At 41.3% G+C, this 20,352-nt stretch overlaps 1 protein-coding gene across 2 annotated transcripts in view; it reads right to left on the reverse strand.

Moving 5' to 3' along the window:
* Window positions 1-19,769, reverse strand: part of SLC30A10 (solute carrier family 30 member 10) — a 42,602-nt gene extending 22,833 nt beyond the window's left edge. The window contains exons 1-2 of one of the 2 annotated variants that reach the window (XM_060644385.3): window positions 19,663-19,769; window positions 14,565-14,766 (exon numbers count right to left, since the gene is read on the reverse strand). Coding sequence is in view for 1 of the 2 variants with exons in the window: in XM_060644382.3 (XP_060500365.2) it covers window positions 13,947-14,394 (448 nt within the window). In the remaining variant the exon portion in view is untranslated. Of the gene's footprint in view, window positions 1-13,946; window positions 14,482-14,564; window positions 14,767-19,662 lie in introns of those variants that run through there. The other variant, XM_060644382.3, reaches the window with a different exon arrangement.
* Between the last annotated feature and the right edge of the window lie 583 nt (window positions 19,770-20,352).

A 20,352-nucleotide genomic window follows, 5' to 3' on the forward strand; every position in this document is an offset into this window, starting at 1 on the left:
ACACACTGAAGGGGACTGAGGGAAGATAGGATAGTTTGACCCAGGTCTGGGTTACATTTTTTTGTTTCAGCGGAAAATGCTTTTCAAATGAGGTGATCCAACTCAGAGAGGTGAGAGTTGACAAGATTTATTTGGACAACAGTTGCTTTTGGCAGACCCAGAAAACAGTGACTTCACTTTCTCACTGTGCTAAGAAAAAAAAAAAAAAATCTATGTGGGAAAAACACATGCCTGACCCAAAAAACAATGGCAAAGTAAAAAGAAAAAAGGTCAACAAAAATGCCAGCCTCACATGTGGTAGAGAAGGAAAGGGAACAATTTTAAGCAATTGATTAAACCATTTAATCACTGACAACTCAACTGAGCCTTTTTGAGGAAAGAACACAAAAAGGAAGCAAAACCCCAGAAGCACCTCCCAAACTTCAGAACAGAAGATTCAGCGGGATGATATGGCACTCAAGGCCTGAAACATCCCACGGCTGTGGAAAGACAGTATCTGCAAGAGCATGAAGCAGGAGCTGGAGCAATGGGTCGATCTTCAAACCTTCAACATAGCTTCAGCTCAGAGACCCGCTAAGACTGACACTCAGGCTGAATCACGTGTGGAATGAGGGAGAAGCTTCCTCAGGGAGCAGGATTCGCAGGTCTAAGTGGTTCTGAAGCTAGAGGCAGCGGCGATGGTCCCTGAGGTACAGGATGGGAAAAAGCCCACTCACAGGAGACTGAGTGTAAACAGAGCCAGAAACAGGAGGTCAAGATGGAAATGGAATTCAAAATCTTCTTCCCACCCTTCCTTCTTCCTTTTCTTTCTTTCTTTCTTTCTTTCTTTTTCTTTCTTTCTTCCTTCCTTCCTTCCTTCCTCCCTCCCTCCCTCTTCCTCCATTCCTCTCTTCCTCTCTCCCCTCTCTGTCTTTCTCTCTCTTACACACACACACACACACGCACGCACGCACGCACACACACACACACACACACACAAGGATTAGGGAAAAAAAGTGCCACAAATAAAATATGGAGCCTAGGATGTCACTGCTGCAAATTTCTAAACTCTGTGAGTAGGCAGTAATATTTTAAATGTCACTCTCGGGGCGCCTGGGTGGCGCAGTCGGTTAAGCGTCCGACTTCAGCCAGGTCACGATCTCGCGGTCCGTGAGTTCGAGCCCCGCGTCGGGCTCTGGGCTGATGGCTCGGAGCCTGGAGCCTGCTTCCAATTCTGTGTCTCCCTCTCTCTCTGCCCCTCCCCCGTTCATGCTCTGTCTCTCTCTGTCCCAAAAATAAATAAAAAACGTTGAAAAAAAAAAAAATTAAATGTCACTCTCTGGGAAAGGATGCAGTGTGTTTACCAGATATGGAAATTTTAGTACATAATTAACCTCTTGTTGTGAGGTCTCTATTAGTGGAGTTAAGTACGCAGGTCTGGGTCGTGGCCAGTCTGGCACCATCTCTTCGGCATCGTGGAGACACAGAAAACAGGAGGGCGCCCTCTGTCTGCCGTCCTTTCATCTGACAGCCTTGAGTCTCTGCTATGGTCCTTACGTCGTAATAAGGGCCTGGTTTATCCTAAGTGTTGAGTTCTGAGAACCTGAATCTATCTATATTAAGGGCTCTAGGTTTGGGTTCTGTAGTTCTGTAGTTCCATTATGTAGTTCTGTCAGACTTCTTTGAACTCTTCAAAAAGTGTGGCAGGAAATTAAGAAAATACTCAGAAGCCAAAAATGTAGTAAAAACCAAAATCCAACCAGAAGAGTTGAAGCCAGAATCTGACTTAAAGATATCTTTCTGATAAGAACAAGTGATTGTAATAGCCATATAGACACAGATGGCATAAGAGACAGAACTTACATCCACGCAAATGGGAGAGTTGGATCAGAGATCCCCTCAAAGATCAATCACTTGGTGAAAGGTTGAAGTGAAACAAAACCATCAGACAAACAAAAACTCACCCCTTGCAAAGAAGACAACAAAGAAAGGGCATGTTTCAGACTTGGTTATGGGTGAAGAGGAAAAGTGGAAACCACACCGTGGCCTTCATGTGAGAATGCAGCCTGAGTTTACATTACCTATGTTGATAACAATATCTCAAGCAAAGAATTTTTTATGTTCTCTCAAGTTGGTAATACCCTTAGGCACCCGACAGAAACAAATGCATATTTGTGTGGAAGAATGTGCGTCATCTATTCCTCAAAGAACTCCCTCAGAGAAAGTTCCATTGAACATGAGTGAGTTCACACTAAAAAATAATGAAACACTTAAAACACAAGAAAGGAAGCCACCTTGAGAGAAGCAGCAAAAATAATAAACAGGAAAATCAGACATGTAAAAGTTGCCAATGTTGAAATATCAGATACAGAATATAAACCAAGTATATTTAATACACAGGAATAAAGGAAGATATGGAAAATGCAAGTAAAGATAAAAGCAGTATAAATGAAAAATAGCTAAAATTAAGAACTCAGTAGAAGGTGCCCTTCTCCTCCCAGCCAGAGTGTTATCAGTCAAAGTCTAATGGTGATCCTGGACTCTCACCCCTGCCCAGTGTCAACAGAGACCAGGTGGGAATGTGGATTTCTATTCCCATCTTATAATGACAAACCCCTTCTTCTACCAGCACAGTGTCAGAGGACTGCTCAAACAGAAATTTTATTTATTTTTTTACTGTTTGCTTTTGAGACAGAGAGAAACAGAGCATGAGCTGGGGAGAGGCAGAGAGAGACACACATAGAATCCAAAGCAGGCTCCAGGCTCTGAGCTGTCAGCACAGAGCCCAACACAGGGCTCAAACTCGTCAACCACAAGATCATGACCTGAGCCGAAGTCAGACAGCTCAACCGACTGAGCCACCCAGGCGCCCCACAAACAGAAATTATAAATAAGATCCACAGTCTCCTACTACCCCAATGTTCAGGACTCAACTGAGAATATTTCATTATACCAACACCAGGGAAATTTGTGCTTGAATGAAAAATAATACCAATGCTTGGATAACACAGATGTTAGTATGAGCTGACAAGGATTTTAAAGCAGCCATCATAAAAATACTTCAACAAGCAATTACAAATATACTTGAAATAAATGGGGGGGAAAAAGGAGTCTCAACAAATAAAGAACTAAAAGGAAGTTTTAAAACTGAAAAATACAATAACCAGGGGCGCCTAGGTGGCTCAGTCAGTTAAGCATCCAACTCTTGAATTCAACTCCAGTCATGATCTCATGGCTCAAGCGATTGAGCCCCATGTCAGGATCTGTGCTGACAGCATGGAGCTTGCTTTGGATCCTCTCTCTCCCTCTCTCTCTGCCTCCCCCCTGCTCATGCACTCTCTCTCTCTCTCCCTCTCTCTCTCTCTCTCAAAATAAATAAGTAAACATAAAAAAAAAGAAAAAGAAAAATACAATAACCAAAATTAAAAATTCAGTGGATGGGCTTGACAGCAGAGTGGAAAAGACAAAGGAAAAACTCAGCAAACTTGAAGATAGAATAACAGCAATTACCCTACAACAGAGAGAAAGTAGGGGGAAACTGGACAGGAACTTCTGGGTTGGTGAACACATCAAGATGCTGGCAAAATGGTGCACCCCAAGAGGGCATGGAAGTTCTGCACACCTTCCCCCATACCTTGCCCTGGGCATTTCTTCTCTTTGGCTGTTCCTACATTGTATCCTTTATAATGAATGGGTAATAGACCAAAAAAACAAAAGACAAATCTCAATGACTCCTGTCTGTTTGCATCTGGTGAAGAGTTTGGTCACCTACTGGATGAAAATGTGGAATCAAAGTGTGATGACAATGGTGTGAATGCCATGGCTAACAAAAATAATGCAAGTCTCAAACAGCTCAGAAGAGAAGCTGAATGTAAATACTGGCCACACAACAGAGATGGGGGGGGGGGGGGGCGGGGAAGAAAGACACTTCAAAAAGAGGAGACTGAAAACCACTCAAAAAACTAAAAAGCAAAGAAAATAAATGTTTTCAAAATAAGTCATGGATTAAAATTGTATTCACTCCTAAAAAAAAAAAGAGTGAACAAGGTCTCAGGAACTAGAGTAACTATATCAATTATAAATGGGGGATGATAAAGAGAGGTTAGGTTTGTACACTTCACTCAAACTGGTAAAATGCTGACACCAGTACTGACACACTGTGATTAATTAGGTATGTGTAATGTAATGATGAGTATTAGGTATGTGTAATGCAACCACATTAAATATGTGTAATGCAACCACGAACAAAGCTATGCCAAGATGCCCTCAAAAACTCAAAACAATAGGAAAATCAAAATTGAGTTCTAAAAAATGTTTAAGGAAGATAGGAAAAGGAAAACAGAAATGAAAGACAGAAAGAACAAACAGAAAATAAAGATGAAATGGTTAAGCCCTAACCTCTAATAATTGCATTGAACATAAATGGTATAGATATAACAATTACAAGGCATAAAATTGGCAGAATGGCTTTAAAAAAATCCAACTACATCCATGCCATGGAATACTACTCAGCAATACAAAGAAACCAACTACTGATATGCACAACTTGGATGATCTTAAGGGCATTATCCTGAAAGAAAAAGGCCATTTTTAAAGGTCACGTATGTATGATTCTATTTACATAACATTTTTGAAATTATAACATTATGAAAATGGAAAACAGATTAGTGGTTTTGAGGGCATAGAGATAGGGACTCAGAGTAGGAATAAAAAATAAAATAAAATAAAATAAAATAAAATAAAATAAAATAAAATAAAATAAAATAAAATAAAATAAAATAAAATAAAATGCAAGAGGGGTATCTTCATGGTGATGTAATCATTCTGTATCTTGATTTTGACGGTCACACAAATCTACACGTGGCAAAATGGCAAAGAAGCACACACACATGTTGTACCAGTATCAGTTTCAGAAAAAGTGAAGACAAATCTTAAGAATTACCTAGAATCTAAGAATACAACACAGAACAACAAGAAGTGGGAAATATGACAAAGCGTATACAAAATAACGGAGGACAGAGTAAGAAGATCTGATATTACGTAATTAGTGTCGCAGAAGGAGAAAATAGAAGGAACAGGGGAGGGACAAAACAGAAGAGATGGTATCTGAATGTAAAAGAGATTAAAATGCTTAGATTTGGGAAGCACAGTGACTCTCAGGTGGGATAAATAAAAAGAAATTCACGGAGGGAAATATTGTAGCAAAACTGAAGAAAACCAACGATGGAGACCTTTAAAAAGTGGAGCACATGGAAGTCTTGGTGCCAAACTTACCCAACTTGGATGTCCTGAAGGAATGACATCCACCCCAGTGGAAGACAATTCAGGCTGAAACTACTGGAGGAGCCCTGTGTCTACCAGGCAGGACTACACTCGAACAGAGACTGAGCTCAAAGTGAAGAAGATTCGGGGTTTTATGGTTTCATTGTTTTAAAATTTTTTTAATGTTTATTTTTGAGAGAGAGAGAGAGAGAGAGAGCATGAACAGGGGAGCGGCAGCGAGAGAGGGAGACACAGAATCCGAAGCAGCCTCCAGGCTCTGAGCTGTCAGCACAGAGCCTGACACAGGGCTCGAACCCACGAACCATGTGATCATGACCTGAGCCGAAGTCGGACGCTCAACCGACTGAGCCACCCAAGCGCCCCAATTACGGTTGCATTTTGACTTGCCTTTGGTCTGTCCTTTAAATTAATAATCACAAGCTTTGGGGCGCCTGGGTGGCGCAGTCGGTTAAGCCTCCGACTTCAGCCAGGTCACGATCTCGCGGTCCGTGAGTTCGAGCCCCGCGTCGGGCTCTGGGCTGATGGCTCAGAGCCTGGAGCCTGTTTCCGATTCTGTGTCTCCCTCTCTCTCTGCCCCTCCCCCTTTCATGCTCTGTCTCTCTCTGTCCCAAAAATAAAAAAAAAAAAAAAAAAAAAAATAAATGGCTTTCTCTTGAAAAAAAAAAAAAAAAAAAATCACAAGCTTTGATTTCTCTGAATAGTAACTCAGAAGGTCAAACATACCTAATTTGGAATTTTAATTTTTCTCTCATAATTTGATATTGTGAGGAGAATCATGTTTAAATTGGGGGCATTTTTACATTGTTGACATTGAATTCTTAAAATATCTCGATGCTATAATTTCATGTCACAATGTAATTTCTGAACACCTGTGGAGGCTCAGAGTTGATTTCACTAATATGCTTATTCTTCTAATCCGCTTCAGTCATTGGGGGCGGGTGGGATCAAAATTGCCAAGCCTTTGTCCCAAGAAGAATACCCAAAGAAAACATGGTTGGTATTGGGAGCACACAGCTTAAGAAAGTGGGCCACACAGACCTGTTCATCTAGTCCTTCAAGGAGAGTCATGAGTGAAGAGAACACATAGTAGCTGAGAGTAGGGGGAGACCTCCATTCCTCTTGTCTCATGTTTCCATGAGGGACACTCTCGGGTGGTCTCTGTCTGACCCCCTTCATTCCCTCTCCAACTTTCAGGTAAGAAGTCACTCCTGGAGTGGGAAGTTCTTCTCTCAGTGGTAGGTTTAGTTGAAAGAATGGAAGAAGCCTGGCTCAGCCCCTCTTGGGCTTTACCCTTCCAACTGTTTGCCTTCAGAGAATGTACATTCTGTGTGTGTAGGGACCCACCTCTGCTCCCCAAGTTGTTGAGCTCTGCTTGCAAGAGGAAGGGTATGTTTACTACTGAGATGAGCGCTAGGAAGTCTATTACGATACTGAAAGTACCTTCTCCCATCCGGCTTTTGTCAAGAACTGAACTACTCTTCTTATTGCTATCTGACCATCTTTGATTCCTTCATCCTCACCTAGCTCAAGCCTCAAGGTGGAAGTTATTTATTGGCTCTATAATGTCCAATCTCCTCAATTGACTCTAGTCACCAGCTATAGAGCTGGATGTTGGCTCCGTTCTTACTCTGTCCTACAAAATCTCAAGGCAGTTTCTTCAGGTAAAGAATCCTACAGAAAACAAGTGGACCCTCCAGACAGTACCTCCTTCAAACCTGACTTCTCTGCCGCTCCCCCGTAAGGAACAAATCTCTAGTTCTCTTGGTCTGAGTTAGGATCATCTTTTTCCTATTGTCTTTTGGGTTGATACATTTTTAGTGTTGTCACTGCAGATAAAGAGCAAGAGCATAGATAGGCTTCATCAAAAATTACTTCCGGGGCGCCTGGGTGGCTCAGTCAGCTAGGCGTCCGACTTCGGCTCAGGTCATGATCCCACGGTTCGTGGGTTCAAGCCCCGCATCGGGCTCTGTGCTGACAGCTCAGAGCCTGGAGCCTGCTTCGGATCCTGTATCTCCCTCTCTCTCGTTGCCCCTGCCCTGCTCATGCTCTCTCTCTCTCTCTGTCTCTCAAAAATAAGTATTTTTAAAAATTAAAGAAAATTACTTTCCTCAAAATTCTCTCAAGACACCTTCTCAAAGGTAAACAATAAATATCAGGATGTGGACTTTGGAAAACATTCTAAGAAAAAGGAGTCACTAGATTTATGGTCACTTATAAAAAATGATGGCACGTCATAGTCATCAGAGACAGTTACACATAATGTTTTCTAAAAACTGTGTTGACTACTGTCTCTGTCAAAAGACCAAGACAAAGGAGAAAAATAACAAATATGTCCTTTACATCCTGTAAGCATCTGGCAAAAGAAAACCAAAAGAGTAAGTTTACTCTCACCCCACCTTCTTGGAAAATTAGGCCTATGAGCAAGGTGAATGGGGATGTCATTACTCACTAGTCAGAACTGTAGGGAAATGTTTAAAAGGCAAATCACCTTATGGCAGGATAGAGGTATGGAAATGCAAAGTTCTGGTTCCAGCATCAACTGTGAGTTAACATTAAAACATTTGGTGCCTCGGCTTCTTCATTTGCAACTTGGAAATATGAACTACACTTGCATTATTTTCATGAATGTGATAGTCTGATGTTAATACCATTACAAAGGTTTAAAATATATAATTTTTTGGAGCACCTGGGTGGCTCAGTCAGTTAAGCATCTGGCTTTGGCTCAGGTCACAAGTTTGTGAGTTCGAGTCCTACCTTGGGCTCTGTGCTGACAGCTCAGAGCCTGGAGCCCATTTCAGATTCTGTGTCTCCTTCTCTCTCTGCCCCTCCCCAGCTCATGCTTGCTCTCTCTCTCTCTCTCTCTCTCAAAAGTAAACATATTAAAAATATATTTAAAAATAATATAATTTTTAACAGTTGAAAAATATAACCAATGCCCTTCTACAAAGTATTATCTTGAACACGGAAAACGAGGAAAGTAACATTTACAAGAACCCTTTGAAAAATCGTGCATCCTGAAGGTATTACTTAACAAAAGAAAAGCATATTGATTCTTTAAAGTCGGTGTAATGATACATGAGATGAAGCTCAAAATGGTTAAGTACCTTCTCCATTATCAGACCCAGTACATGAGGGAAGAAGGGCTAGAACACGTGTTTTCCAGAGACTGGTCCATGTTCCCTTTGGTTCATCCTAGTAAGGATGCTACTAACTTGTCATCAGTAAGATACATGTTTTGTGTGGTTTTCCAGGAGTAGCGATGGGTGTGTATTGGTCAAATGCATAACTAACAGCAAACAGTTATGAGTGTTGGTCCAGGATAAGGTGGGCTCTGTGTCATGGCTGTGAAGTAAAGCAAGGGACTTGTCCCCAGAGGGGTGTTACTGATACTTCATTCATTCTTTGCCCTTCAGTCCTTGGACAATCACTACCATCCACTACCACCAAGCACTGTGTCGACAAGTTCACACACACAATATAATTTCATCCTTGCAACATCTTAAAAGATAGACACTACCCACTTTACAGACAGAGAAACTGAGGTTTAGAAAGTTTGAGTATCTTTCTAGAGGTCAGTCAGCTACTGGGATTCAATTTTTAGTGTATTAATTGGCACTTTTTGACATGTTATTTTGTGACTATTGCTGAGCAAATTTTCAGTGTTTTTTTTTTTGTTTTGTTTTTGTTTTTGTTTTGTTTGTTTGTTTTGGTGAAGCAGAGTAGGTCTTTAATTAAGGGCCTAGACTCAACCTTGTAATTTCTTTGTGCCCTACCATGAACTACCTGTATGACCATGGACCTGACTCTACCTCTGTTTTCTTGTCTGTAAAATGTAAATAGCAAATATTCTGTCACAATACATACAATTCTGCAAATCAATGCAATACGTTCTAATTATTTCATAAGACATGCAGCTCTCCAAATGTATGCCACACAGTGCCGTGACTATTGTCTGTACACTTCCCGAGTGCCCGACAACCCATGGATGTCAGTAAACACTTGGTTTTCATTAACATTTAACTCAGATATCAGAATAGCCTCTGCATGTTAGAAGAAAATGGCTGAGAACAAGGAACTGGTTTATCCTTTTTTTTTTTTCCCCTTCAGTTGAATTTGACTTCACAAATGTGTACTAGCACCTATTTTTCAATCTTTTGTTAATCTTTCTTATTCACTCCCTAGAACTGACCCAGAATGCTGTAATTGGGCAAAAAGAGAGAGGAGGGGCTCACCAAGCTGTCATGAACACATGGAAAGAGATGTAAGGGAATATAAGGAGCATCTAGCATGGGAGAGACACTGTAATCTACGATAGGTGTGTGTGTGTGTGTGTGTGTGTGTGTGTGTGTACACTTACCACTGAACCCTCATGTGGAAGTTAATTGTTCAAAATCCAACACAGTGCTTGGAAAACAACAGCGTCAGGTATGGACAAGTGGCAAAGTAACAGGTTTGGGAATTAAGCATGATTCTTAAAATGATGTAATAATATTGTAAACTCCCAATCATTCCTGTGAACTAGACACAGAACTCAGGGAAGCTCTGCCCAGAAAACTTTCCCTTTCCAGTTTGAAAAGCTGTGTTCCATGGTGCAGTTTCTGACCTCTTATTCACTCCCCGGTATTTGCTACTGGGAGATAGGAAGCCGATTCCCCCTTGCCTCTCCTAAAATCTCAGTGCCTTGCTTATTTTGCTGGTTTCTGGATCAAATTTGCTCTACAAGGAAAGGAAACCAGATTTGCTTTCAGGGTCTACAGGACTGTCCATGTGAAAGTCTCCCATCAGGCTATGGTATTGAGTCTTAACTAGTACTGAGTCTAAATTAGAAGCTTGTGAGAACAACCAATCAGCAGTGTGTTACAACCTTCCACAACAGTGTGTCTGGTTGATTACTGTGCTGTCACTGCCTCCAGCGATTTGGTTGGAGAAACATAATGCCAGAAAGGTGGCTAAAGGGACAGGGACAGGGAGGGTGGGAGGAGGAGGCTGGGGGATGGGGGGGGGGGGGAAGAGGAGAGAGACAGAGAGAGAGAGAGAGAGAGAGAGAGAGAGAATGAGCACAGTTTGGACTCAAAACGAAAACAATTTAAATAAATTCAAAGGAAAGGCATTTTGTAAAAAAAATAAAATAAAAGTAATAAGCAGATATTTCAGATATAAATTGTTCACCTATAAATTATATAAATGGCAAGCCTAATATATCCCAGACAGATCTACACAAAATTGTCTTTGGTTTAAAATAAGGCCAATGTATATAAAGGTATCTGTTCAATATAGGGCGAGTGCATAGAGAGTTACAGTAGTTATATTTTAAAGAAAACTCAATTTTTAAAAACAAAACAAAACATAAAAGACAATGTGAAAGTCAAGGAAAGTCAAGGAAACAAGGAGTAGGAAAAACTGTAAGCACAGCAGATTTAGTCCTTAAGTCTAGAGAAAGAAAGCTGGTGTCACATATTTCTTGGGATCTGAATCTACATGTTGTTTTAACCTCTTGCTCTTTCCCCAAACACACACGTAACCATCTACATTTCAGACTTTCCCCCTTGTTTGTTTTTTCTTCCATGCTTGTGATTTTTACTTTTTTCATTTTTTCCTTTTACTTTAGCCAAAAATACCTACTCCCCTATCACTTTTCATGTCAGGGATGGACTCATGCCAGCGAGGGATTGACCCAGCGTTTCCGGGGTCCTTCAGCTGAATCTTCTACATTCTTTTCTCCCAGGGTTTTTTGTTTTGTTTTGTTTTGTTTTATTGTTTAATTTCTGGCTCCATCTGTCTGATTTTCCAACCTTTCTTACTCCTTGAAACTCACGGATGTTTTAAAGTCTTAACAGTTTAGACAGTCTATTCTATTAATATTTAGAGTTAGTGATCTTATATTTTACTTTCCTATGACCTCAGACAGCAGATGTAACTGATACAATTCCCACATCAGACGGATCCAGCAGAACCAGTTAAAGATCCACAGAACCAAAAGAGACTGAAGACTTGCTAAGTAAAAACTTTCTGGCCACAGATCCCACAGAAGCAGTGATAGATTATCCTGACTCTGATCACTAACCCAGGAGGGACCACAGCACTGCAAGCTAGGGTTCTAGGCATACAGAAATTCTTTATCCTAAATGGACGTCAAATCTTCTGAAGTCAAGAGTCATTGTTCTCTCATATTGTATACCTCCTGGTATCAATTAATGTGTATGGATTAATCAATTTCTCCTTGAAATGGAAGACAATTAAAATGGGGTAATGTCAGTTTCTGAGATTCATCCAAATGTTTACTTTAAACTTTTTTAGGTAATGGGAAAGATACCAAAATGTATGTTTTACTAAAAGTGCTAAGTACATAACTCAATAAATGCAAAACAAAGTAGCTATCTTAAAATTACTTGGAGGGTTTACACATTCTAAAATTTCTACCAGAAGAATGCAATACCAAAAGCTATCAAAAGAAAGTGAACACAGAATGTGGATCTTAAATCATTAGCTCTATGTGTATACCTATCACTGTACTTAGTTTTATAAAGTAGAATATTGTATAGCATCCAACGCTTCAAAAGAAGATAGATATTCTGGAATTTAGGCAATAGAAACTGATATGATCAGGGTGAAATATTTGTCTTAAGCCTCTTTTTGTTGTCTTAGCATGGACATAAACATTAGAAAGCAGCACTTCCCAAACAAGAGCTAATCTAAGACCTATATGACAATAATTCAATTTATAAAAATAAAATTATACTTGTCTATCAATTCTCACATTGGTCAGAGTTAAACCTTTTGCCTAAAATTTTTTTATTGTATGTATATTTTTGCCTAAAATATACCATATGTCTGAAACACAATGGTAAGTTTAGTGATGATGACACTTCCAAAGCTGAAACTAACCATTTGTTTGAAATCCACTTCCTTGCCTTAAAATTATACTTAGCAATAAGAAATATATTTTTCTTACATCAGATATGTGAATTTTATAATCTGGAGTCTCAAGTAATAATTTCTACATGATGACTGATGTAAACAAGGCTTAGGGTCTCAAATTAACTAATTATCTTTTTAAAAGGATAAGGTTTTAACTGATTCATTAAATTGAATAAAGATATAGGTTCTATTTTCTTCTTTGTTCCCTTTTATCCTTAATACATACCATAGGTGCTCTCATAACATACATTCTACTAATCGGGAAATTTAGACAGAGATAGCATAAAAGACTGGACCTAGTGGACATAATTTACACTGGGAGCAAAGGCAGAAGGAATAAAATGAAAAATCCAAACCCAGAGAAAACTGATCAGCATCAAATAAGGAAAATCTTAAAATTTCTTCAAATCCAGATGAGCAATTAGAATTCAATAATACTGGATTATTACATAATTCAAAAGCTTACATTGTGATTTTTTTCTAAGTTTATTTATCTTGAGTGAGAGAGAGTGGAAGAAGGGCAGAGAGAAAGAGAGAGAGAGGGAGAGAGAGAGAGAGAGAGAGAGAGAAAGAGAGAGAGAGAGAGAGAGAGAGAGAGAGAGAGAGAGAGAGAGAGATTCCCAAGCAGGTTCCACACTGTCTGCACGGAGCCCAACACAGGGCTTGATCTCACAAACCATGACCTGAGCCAAAACTGAGAGTTTAACCGACTGAGCCGCCCAGGCGCCCCATGCATTGTGATTTTTTTAAAAAACAAGTTACTCTTTACCAAGTGCCTGTTAAGTGCTAAACACTCAGGATCACTTGGTGCTTCCTACTTTCATATTACCTGTGGGCAGACAGGCTAGCTGAGCTAACTCGAATGCTGCCCTGTGGTAAAGCCATGATTTGAATCTGGTCTGTTCATGCTATGGGACTCTTTTAAAAAGCACTGGAAATTTCTCTCTTCTGCAAGAAGCTCTTTATATATATGTTTAATTCCTACTGTAGGAATAAAGAAACATTTTCATCTAATGATTTATCATTTGGATTCATTGCTTTAGAGTCAACTGCTCTCTCCCAATATTTAACTCCATTTTTTGACAGATGGCCCAATGAGTGGTACCCACTCTTAAGCCCTTCCAAAAGTTTCATGTGTAAATAGTTTTTCTTTTTGTCAAATAGAATGGATGCATACAATAAGTCCAAATATTTCCATCTTAAAAAGAACTAAGTTCACTAGATCATCTCCTTTATTTTTTCTCTCCCCATTTTCTGTAAATTCTTCCAGTATATAGTCCTATGAATTTGTCAGCCAAGACACTTGTTTGACCCTTTGCTTGATATCAGCTGGTTAGAGGGCCCAGTATTTTCTTAAACATATTTTATGGGGACTCTAAAATATTATTTTTAAATTCAAACACAGCCGTGTCGCATCTGGCCACTTATTAAAGGAGACTGTTTTCAATGCCACGTCCACTTTCTTTCAAATTGCTCCCTTCATGGCCCTGCTCAGTACCTTTACTCCCTGTCTACCTCTCTGAACACTTTTCATTCCTGGTGACTAAAAATTAAAGCCCCCAAGATGAAAGCGGCTTGTGGCCACCCAGCTCACCAGCAAATTTGGTCTGGAAGCAACTCCTTTGAGAAAGATCTTTTGTGAAGTCATGGACACGAGGCCAACCAAACGAGCTGAGCCTGTCTCAAAAGCACCGTCAGAGGCCCCCGCAGACGGCACCAGCCACGAGGCCGACCACATCTGCTATAACATCTAAGGAGCTATTTACCTGTTTCAGTGTCTCCCTGGGGCCTGTGTGCCGTGCAGTAACAGCAGTCCAAGGTGACATAGTTAAGGACACTGAAGAAGAGGCCAATAACTCCAGCACTGAGAACCAGCAGTGGCTCCTCTGTCTTCTGGGGATCGATATACCTTTTGACAGCTTCCACCAGGATGCTGAACATCAGAGCCACGGCAAAAATGGAGTTGCCAAACGCTCCCACCACATCTGCCCGGAGAAAGCCGAAAGTGCTCTTCCTGTGCCGTTTTATCCTGCTGGCCCTCACGCCAAGCCAGGCGATGATCATGGAAACAAAGTGGGAGAGGACGGCGAAGGCATCGGAGGCCAGGGAGAGGGAGTTGCCTATGTTGGCGATCACCAGCTCCATCACGAACAGGAGGACGCTCACCGCGCACAGGAGGACTAACCGGAAGCTTCTTCCCGAGTATCGCCCCATGGCACCCCGCTCTCGGGCAGCTCCTCACCCCTCTCTTGGGAAGGGTAACTCTCCCCTTCAGCCTTGCAGCACTTGTCATATTTGGAAATCACCTTTTATAGGCTGCTATAAAGGCATAAAACAGTTTAAAGGGCAATTAAGCAAGAGATGTCACGTGAGCTGGGACTTACGGAAAGTGAAGGCACGGGCGTCCGATGCAGACTTGAGGGGCTTCTTTCATTCATTGTGTGTTTATGCACAAAAGCCAGGAGCCTCCGGATCTTTGAATCGGGCAGAAGTTCATCTGTGGCTTTGGCCTTTCTAGCCTCGGTGTGTGCAATAGCTACTGTGGTGGGTCAAGCCTTTTGTCATAAACAATCAGGTCTTGTCTGCCTGGTGGGTAAAAAATATGAATTCTGTTAACCACATGGAACAAGGAACATTCTAGGGGTCTCTAATCCACAGATCAGAGCTACAAGAAGTCAAAGCCAAAGAGGCTAGGGTGATTTTTCTACTGTCGTGTCCACTAATCCGGAATAACAGGCACCCTACTTCCAAGCATTCTCCACAAATAAGACAAGAAAAACATTCCTCATGTTCAGAAAAGATAAAACACCGTTAAGCCGAAGGAGCTAAAGCCATGATCCCAGTTAGCTTCAGGAAGAAAGCTAAATTAGAATAACTCAATTTAGCTGATGCAAGCAAATTTTTTTGTTTTTAATCTTATCAATGTGTCACTTATAAATCATAACGATTTTCCAGGTCCCGAATATCTGAAACAGTAGCGGCCTCTATTGTTTTGAGTAGACTCTCTACAGTCAATCCTATAGAGGAACGCAGATTAAAATTACTATACCCAATCTTTTCTGAATTAAAAAAGTCTGACTGCAATGGTTAATTTTATGTGTCCGTTTGACTGGGCCACCAGCTGCTCAGACATTTGGTCAAACATCATTCCGGCATGAGATTGGTATTCCAATTGGTAGACTGAGTGCCACAGATCGCCCTTCTCTGATGTAGAAGAGCCTCGTGCATTCACTGGAAGGAATCAACAGAACTTCCCCCCTACAAGTAAGAGAGAATTGGTCCTGCGACTGCCTTCAAGTGGGAACACTTGGCTTTCTCCTGCCTTCAGGCTTAAACCCCTACATCAGCTCATCCTCAGTCTCGAGCCTGTGGTCTTTCACTGGACCTGCTCCAGTGAGTCCCCTGGTCCTCGGGCTTGCCGACTCACCTTGCAGATCTTGGGACTTCTCAGCCTCCGCCATCGCATGAGCCAATTCCTTTTAATGCATCTTTCTATTTATATACACACCATATTGGTTTTTTTTTCATCTGGAAAACACTGACAACTTAGATGCAGCCCTAGTAATTTCCTCAGCATCTCAGAAATAATCTCCTGGTCAGCTGATACTCTAACATTGGGACTTTGAATGAGATTATGAAAATTACTGCACTAAGACTACCTCACTCGTCCATTCACGCAACAGATACTAAGTTCCTACATGTCACACATGGTTCTAGACTCTGGGGAGACGGCAGTGAATAAAACAGAGGAAAGTCTCTGCCCTCATGAAGCTTACATTCTAGTGGGGGAGGGAGATTAACAAATTAATCATAAAATCTACTGAATGTCAGATGGTAATAAGGATAATGGAGACAAATGAAGCAGAGAAGAGGGATACAGTGTTGATATAGGGGTGGGGGTGTTATTTTAAATAAAGTGGTCAGGGAAGAATTGACTGAGATGTTCTTGAGTAAGATCTGAACGGGGGACGTGGGTGGGCTGTAAAAAAAAAAAAAAAAGAAAGAAAGGAAGGAAGAGACTGAGCCATGAAGATGCCTGAAAGCAGTTCTTTCTTAGGCAGAGGAAGCAGAGAGCATGGGAAGTTCAAGGAGCAGGGAAGGAGCTCAGTGTGGTTGGAGAGGAGTGACTGAGGGAGACAAACGGGATGTGGGGTCTGAGAAGCAATGGGGGGGGGGGGGGGGAGGATCATGTAGTATCCTGAGATGGGAGAGCTGAACAATGACAAGACCGAATTCACGTTTTAAAAGAATCTTTGGATCCTGGGTTGAGATGACATGAAAGCCGAGGAACCTGTTAGGAGACTGTGGCAATAATCTAAACAAAAGGCCGGTGACTTGGACCACGTGGGAAGTGGGAAGACCCAGGCAGAACCGGCCACATAATCCATGGGCTTGGGTACCAAATGAAAGCGCAAGGCCCTTTGTTGAAAAATTACTAGGAAATTTTAAACGGTGTGGTCACTATGAGAAATAGTATTCCAGTTCCTCAAAAAATGAAAAATAGAATTGCTGTTTGATCCAGTAAGTCTACTTCCTGGTTATAAAACCGAAGGAATTGAAAGCAGGGTCTGTGTATCATAACAGCACTACTCCCAGCAGCCAAGAGACGGAAGCAGGCTACGTGTCCATTGACAGATGAAAGGATAAAATGTGGTGTGGGTGTGTGTGTGTGCACATATGTATACATACAATGGAATATTATTCCACCTTAAAAATGAAGGGAATTCTAACACGTTACTATATAGACGGGCCTTGCGGACACCAAGCTACGTGAAATAAGTCAGGCACAAAAAGACAAATATTGAAGGATTCCACTTTTATGAGCTATCGAAGGCAGTCAAATTCATAGAAACAAAAAGTCAGAATGGTGGTTGCAGGGGCTGGGGGGAGGGGGACATGAGGGAGTTGTTTAATGAATATAGCTTCAATTCTGTGAGATGGAAAAGTTCTGCTAATTGGCTACCCCAAAATGCAAATATACTTAACACTGAAGCATACACTTAAAAATGGTTAGGATGGGGGCGCCTGGGTGGTTCAAGTCTATTAAGGATCCGACTCTCGATTTCGGCTCAGGTCTCGGTCTCAGGGTCGTTAGAGCCAATAGCATTTGCTGGGCAATTGGATGAGAGGTATGAAAGAGAACAGTCAAGGTGACATTAGGGCTGTGGCCTGAAGTTGCAAGTGAGATGGAAGTAGGACAAAGGTGACAGCTATAGGATTGGGGGTGCAGGGGAGCAAGGAGCAGAAATGACATTGTTTGGTGTATCTATTAGACAGGCAGGCTGAAAGGCTGGGAATATATGAACTTGAATGCTGACAATATACTGCAGGAGGTCAACCAGGGAAATGAGAGAAAATTGTAAAGAGAAGACAATGCTAAGAGATGAGAGAGAAGGACCAGAGAGGCGGAAGGGAAAATGGGAGGTATAGTATTCTCAAGGCCAAGGAAGAATGTGTTTCAAAGAAGAGGAGGAATCAGCCAGGCCAAACGCTGAGAGTAAACGGGAGGAGGACTGGAAGTGATGGCTCGTATTTCACATTACAGACGCCACTGGTGGCCTGAACAAGAGGGCAAATGAAGTGGGTTCAGAACAGACAAGGGAAACAGGAGCTGGCAAGTACAGATAGCTTTATTTTAAGGCTAAAGGGATAAGGGAATCGACAAGTTGGGGAAGATGACAGCATGTACCCACACAAGAGGGTAGATGCAGTGGCGGGAGGTCCTGGTGGGTCCATTTTTTTTTTTTTTTATTAAAAAAATTTTTAACATTTATTTTTGAGAGACAGAGCATGAGTGGGGGAGGAACAGAGAGAGAGGGAGACACAGAATCCAAAGCAGGCTCTAGGCTCTGAGCTGTCAGCACAGAGCCCAGTGCGGGGCTCGAACCCACAAACTGTGAGATCATGACCTGAGCCAAAGTCTAACACTTATCCAACTGAGCCCCCCAGGCGCCCCTGGTGGGTCTATTCTTGTCTCTATCTTCTTGATGAAATCGAAATCGAGATGACCAACTCGAAGTCAGAAAGGGGTAATCTGGAAAAATTGAGGGGAAAAATAAAGGAAGGAAGGAAGGAAGGAAGGAAGGAAGGAAGGAAGGAAGGAAGGAAATAATTGTCCAGGAGAGTGAGAGAATGAATAAATGAGGGAAATACAGTATAATGACATTTTTACCACATAATTCTGTTGTTAGCACCGTCACCAGCCTGTATATCCCCCAAGCTCCTCGCTCATTCAACACATTCTTCCCAGTCACAAAGTTTGCTTTCGGGAACATAACTAAAATATATTGTGAGATATCCCCATTACATGAGACTCCTTTAAAACAGTTTTATATCATTTCAGCACTACGGATGTTTCAAACTCTTGAATCCTCCAGTAAAGTGAAACGGAGGCACCGTTTTCACATCGCCTGCTGAGCCAGGGGAATGTGTTTGTCTCTGTGATTTCAAGCCTGAGGTGTGGCAGGATCGGGTGGACCTCATTCTCCAGCTATTATCATCTTGAGTACAGGGGTTGTTGTCAGCACGCTGCTGCGGGCAGGGATGATCCTGCCATGTCTCCGTGAGGGTCACCGAGGCAACGGCCCCCTCTTCACAGTGCTCAGCCCCAGTTCCCTGCTCCACCTCCCTGTCCACTCCATTGCCTGCTTTTGCAGCCGAACCAGATAACTTCAAGGAGATAGAGCCAAGAAGAGGAAAACTCATGTTTGGCTCTACTCGCTGCTGTCTGCTTAGGCACTTTGCACAAAGCAGGCGCTCAAATTTATTAAATAAATGGCTGGAGTTTTCTAGACGCGGCGAAAGTAACAAGCAAAAGGCCGAAGATTTGGTAGCGGTAGCTGCCTCCCCAAACTTCTGATGCTCCTGACAACCCCTGAAAACCACAGCTTTATGACAGATGACTAATATTTATAACTACAATCAGATACCAAGTAGGGGGACAGGCACAGACTCTCCAGTCAAAATGCCTTCTCTCTGCTTGTTGCTGATCTCAAGCCTCAAAGCCTCCCCAGCAGCAGGCCAGAGAAGTTGCTGTTACTAATTTTCATGAAGGTGTCAAATGATTTACTGGCATTAGGAACTATTTTGAACAGCCATGGATGAACCTAGAAATTGCTATCCTATAATATACACTAGCAGGTCCTAGTGAGCACAGCCAGCAATAATATACCTTGACCTATTTGTTTTCTTCTTGTTGGAACAAACACAAGGCACACAATCACTTTTGTGACTGTTGGTCATGTATCTAATTAATGGCTGTCATCTGCAAGTAAAATACTGATCATTTCTTAAAGGATATCACTTGGATTCAGGTTTAGCACCCTCTTGAAAAGCACCACCACTCTTCAGATGTTTGAAAAAGTTTTGGTATTTTAGTTGAACCTCAGTTTGAGAAAGAAAGCAATTTATCACAAGCAGATTTTGGATGAAGGATTCCTTCCTCAACATAATTATTTGGAGGTTCCTTTAAATAGTGAATACCTTTAAAGCAGCAAACTTCAAGCTTTTCTGTGATTAGTTCTACTCATCTGAAGCTTCAAAAAATAGCCTGGGGTTTGTCTTTGCTCCGATGATTGCCACTTCCTCCAAAATGGCCTTGGGCTATGGGACAAAATGTGGTTATTAGTTTCTGATCTACTTTTCAGGCTTTTGTCATGGATCCACTAAAAAAAAACCTTGTGTTTTAAAGCATTTATGTTTGCAGGACAAAAAAAATCAGAGGCTAAAGTAATTATTGTTAATTAAAGCTACAAATTAGGAGCAACTTCCAGTTGACTCTGTAAGGTCATTAACTAACATTAGCTATTATTTTTTAGTGTGTGTTAGGCATTGTTCTAAGTACTTTATAAGGTAGAGTAACTCTGGTGAAGCTATTAGACGTCTCTCCATTTTATAAATGAATAGGTGGTTTACACAGCTACTAAAGGTAGAAAAACAAGATAAAGCATTCTGTATTGCTATAGCTTAATAAGAAATTGATTCTGACAGAAATGTGGCTTATGTATTTATCTCATTCATCTATATGAATACATACTCAAAACATCAGTCTTGAAGATATGCTATATTTAATCTGCTTTGATAATTTCCTACCAACTTAATAACAGTTTTGCTGTGTTCTCACACATAGCATATACCAAAACCATGAGGTTTTGCATATGCTGTTCCCTCTGC

Source organism: Panthera onca, chromosome F1 (assembly GCF_046562875.1).
Source record: "Panthera onca isolate mPanOnc1 chromosome F1, mPanOnc1 haplotype 2, whole genome shotgun sequence".
NCBI lineage: Eukaryota > Metazoa > Chordata > Mammalia > Carnivora > Felidae > Panthera > Panthera onca.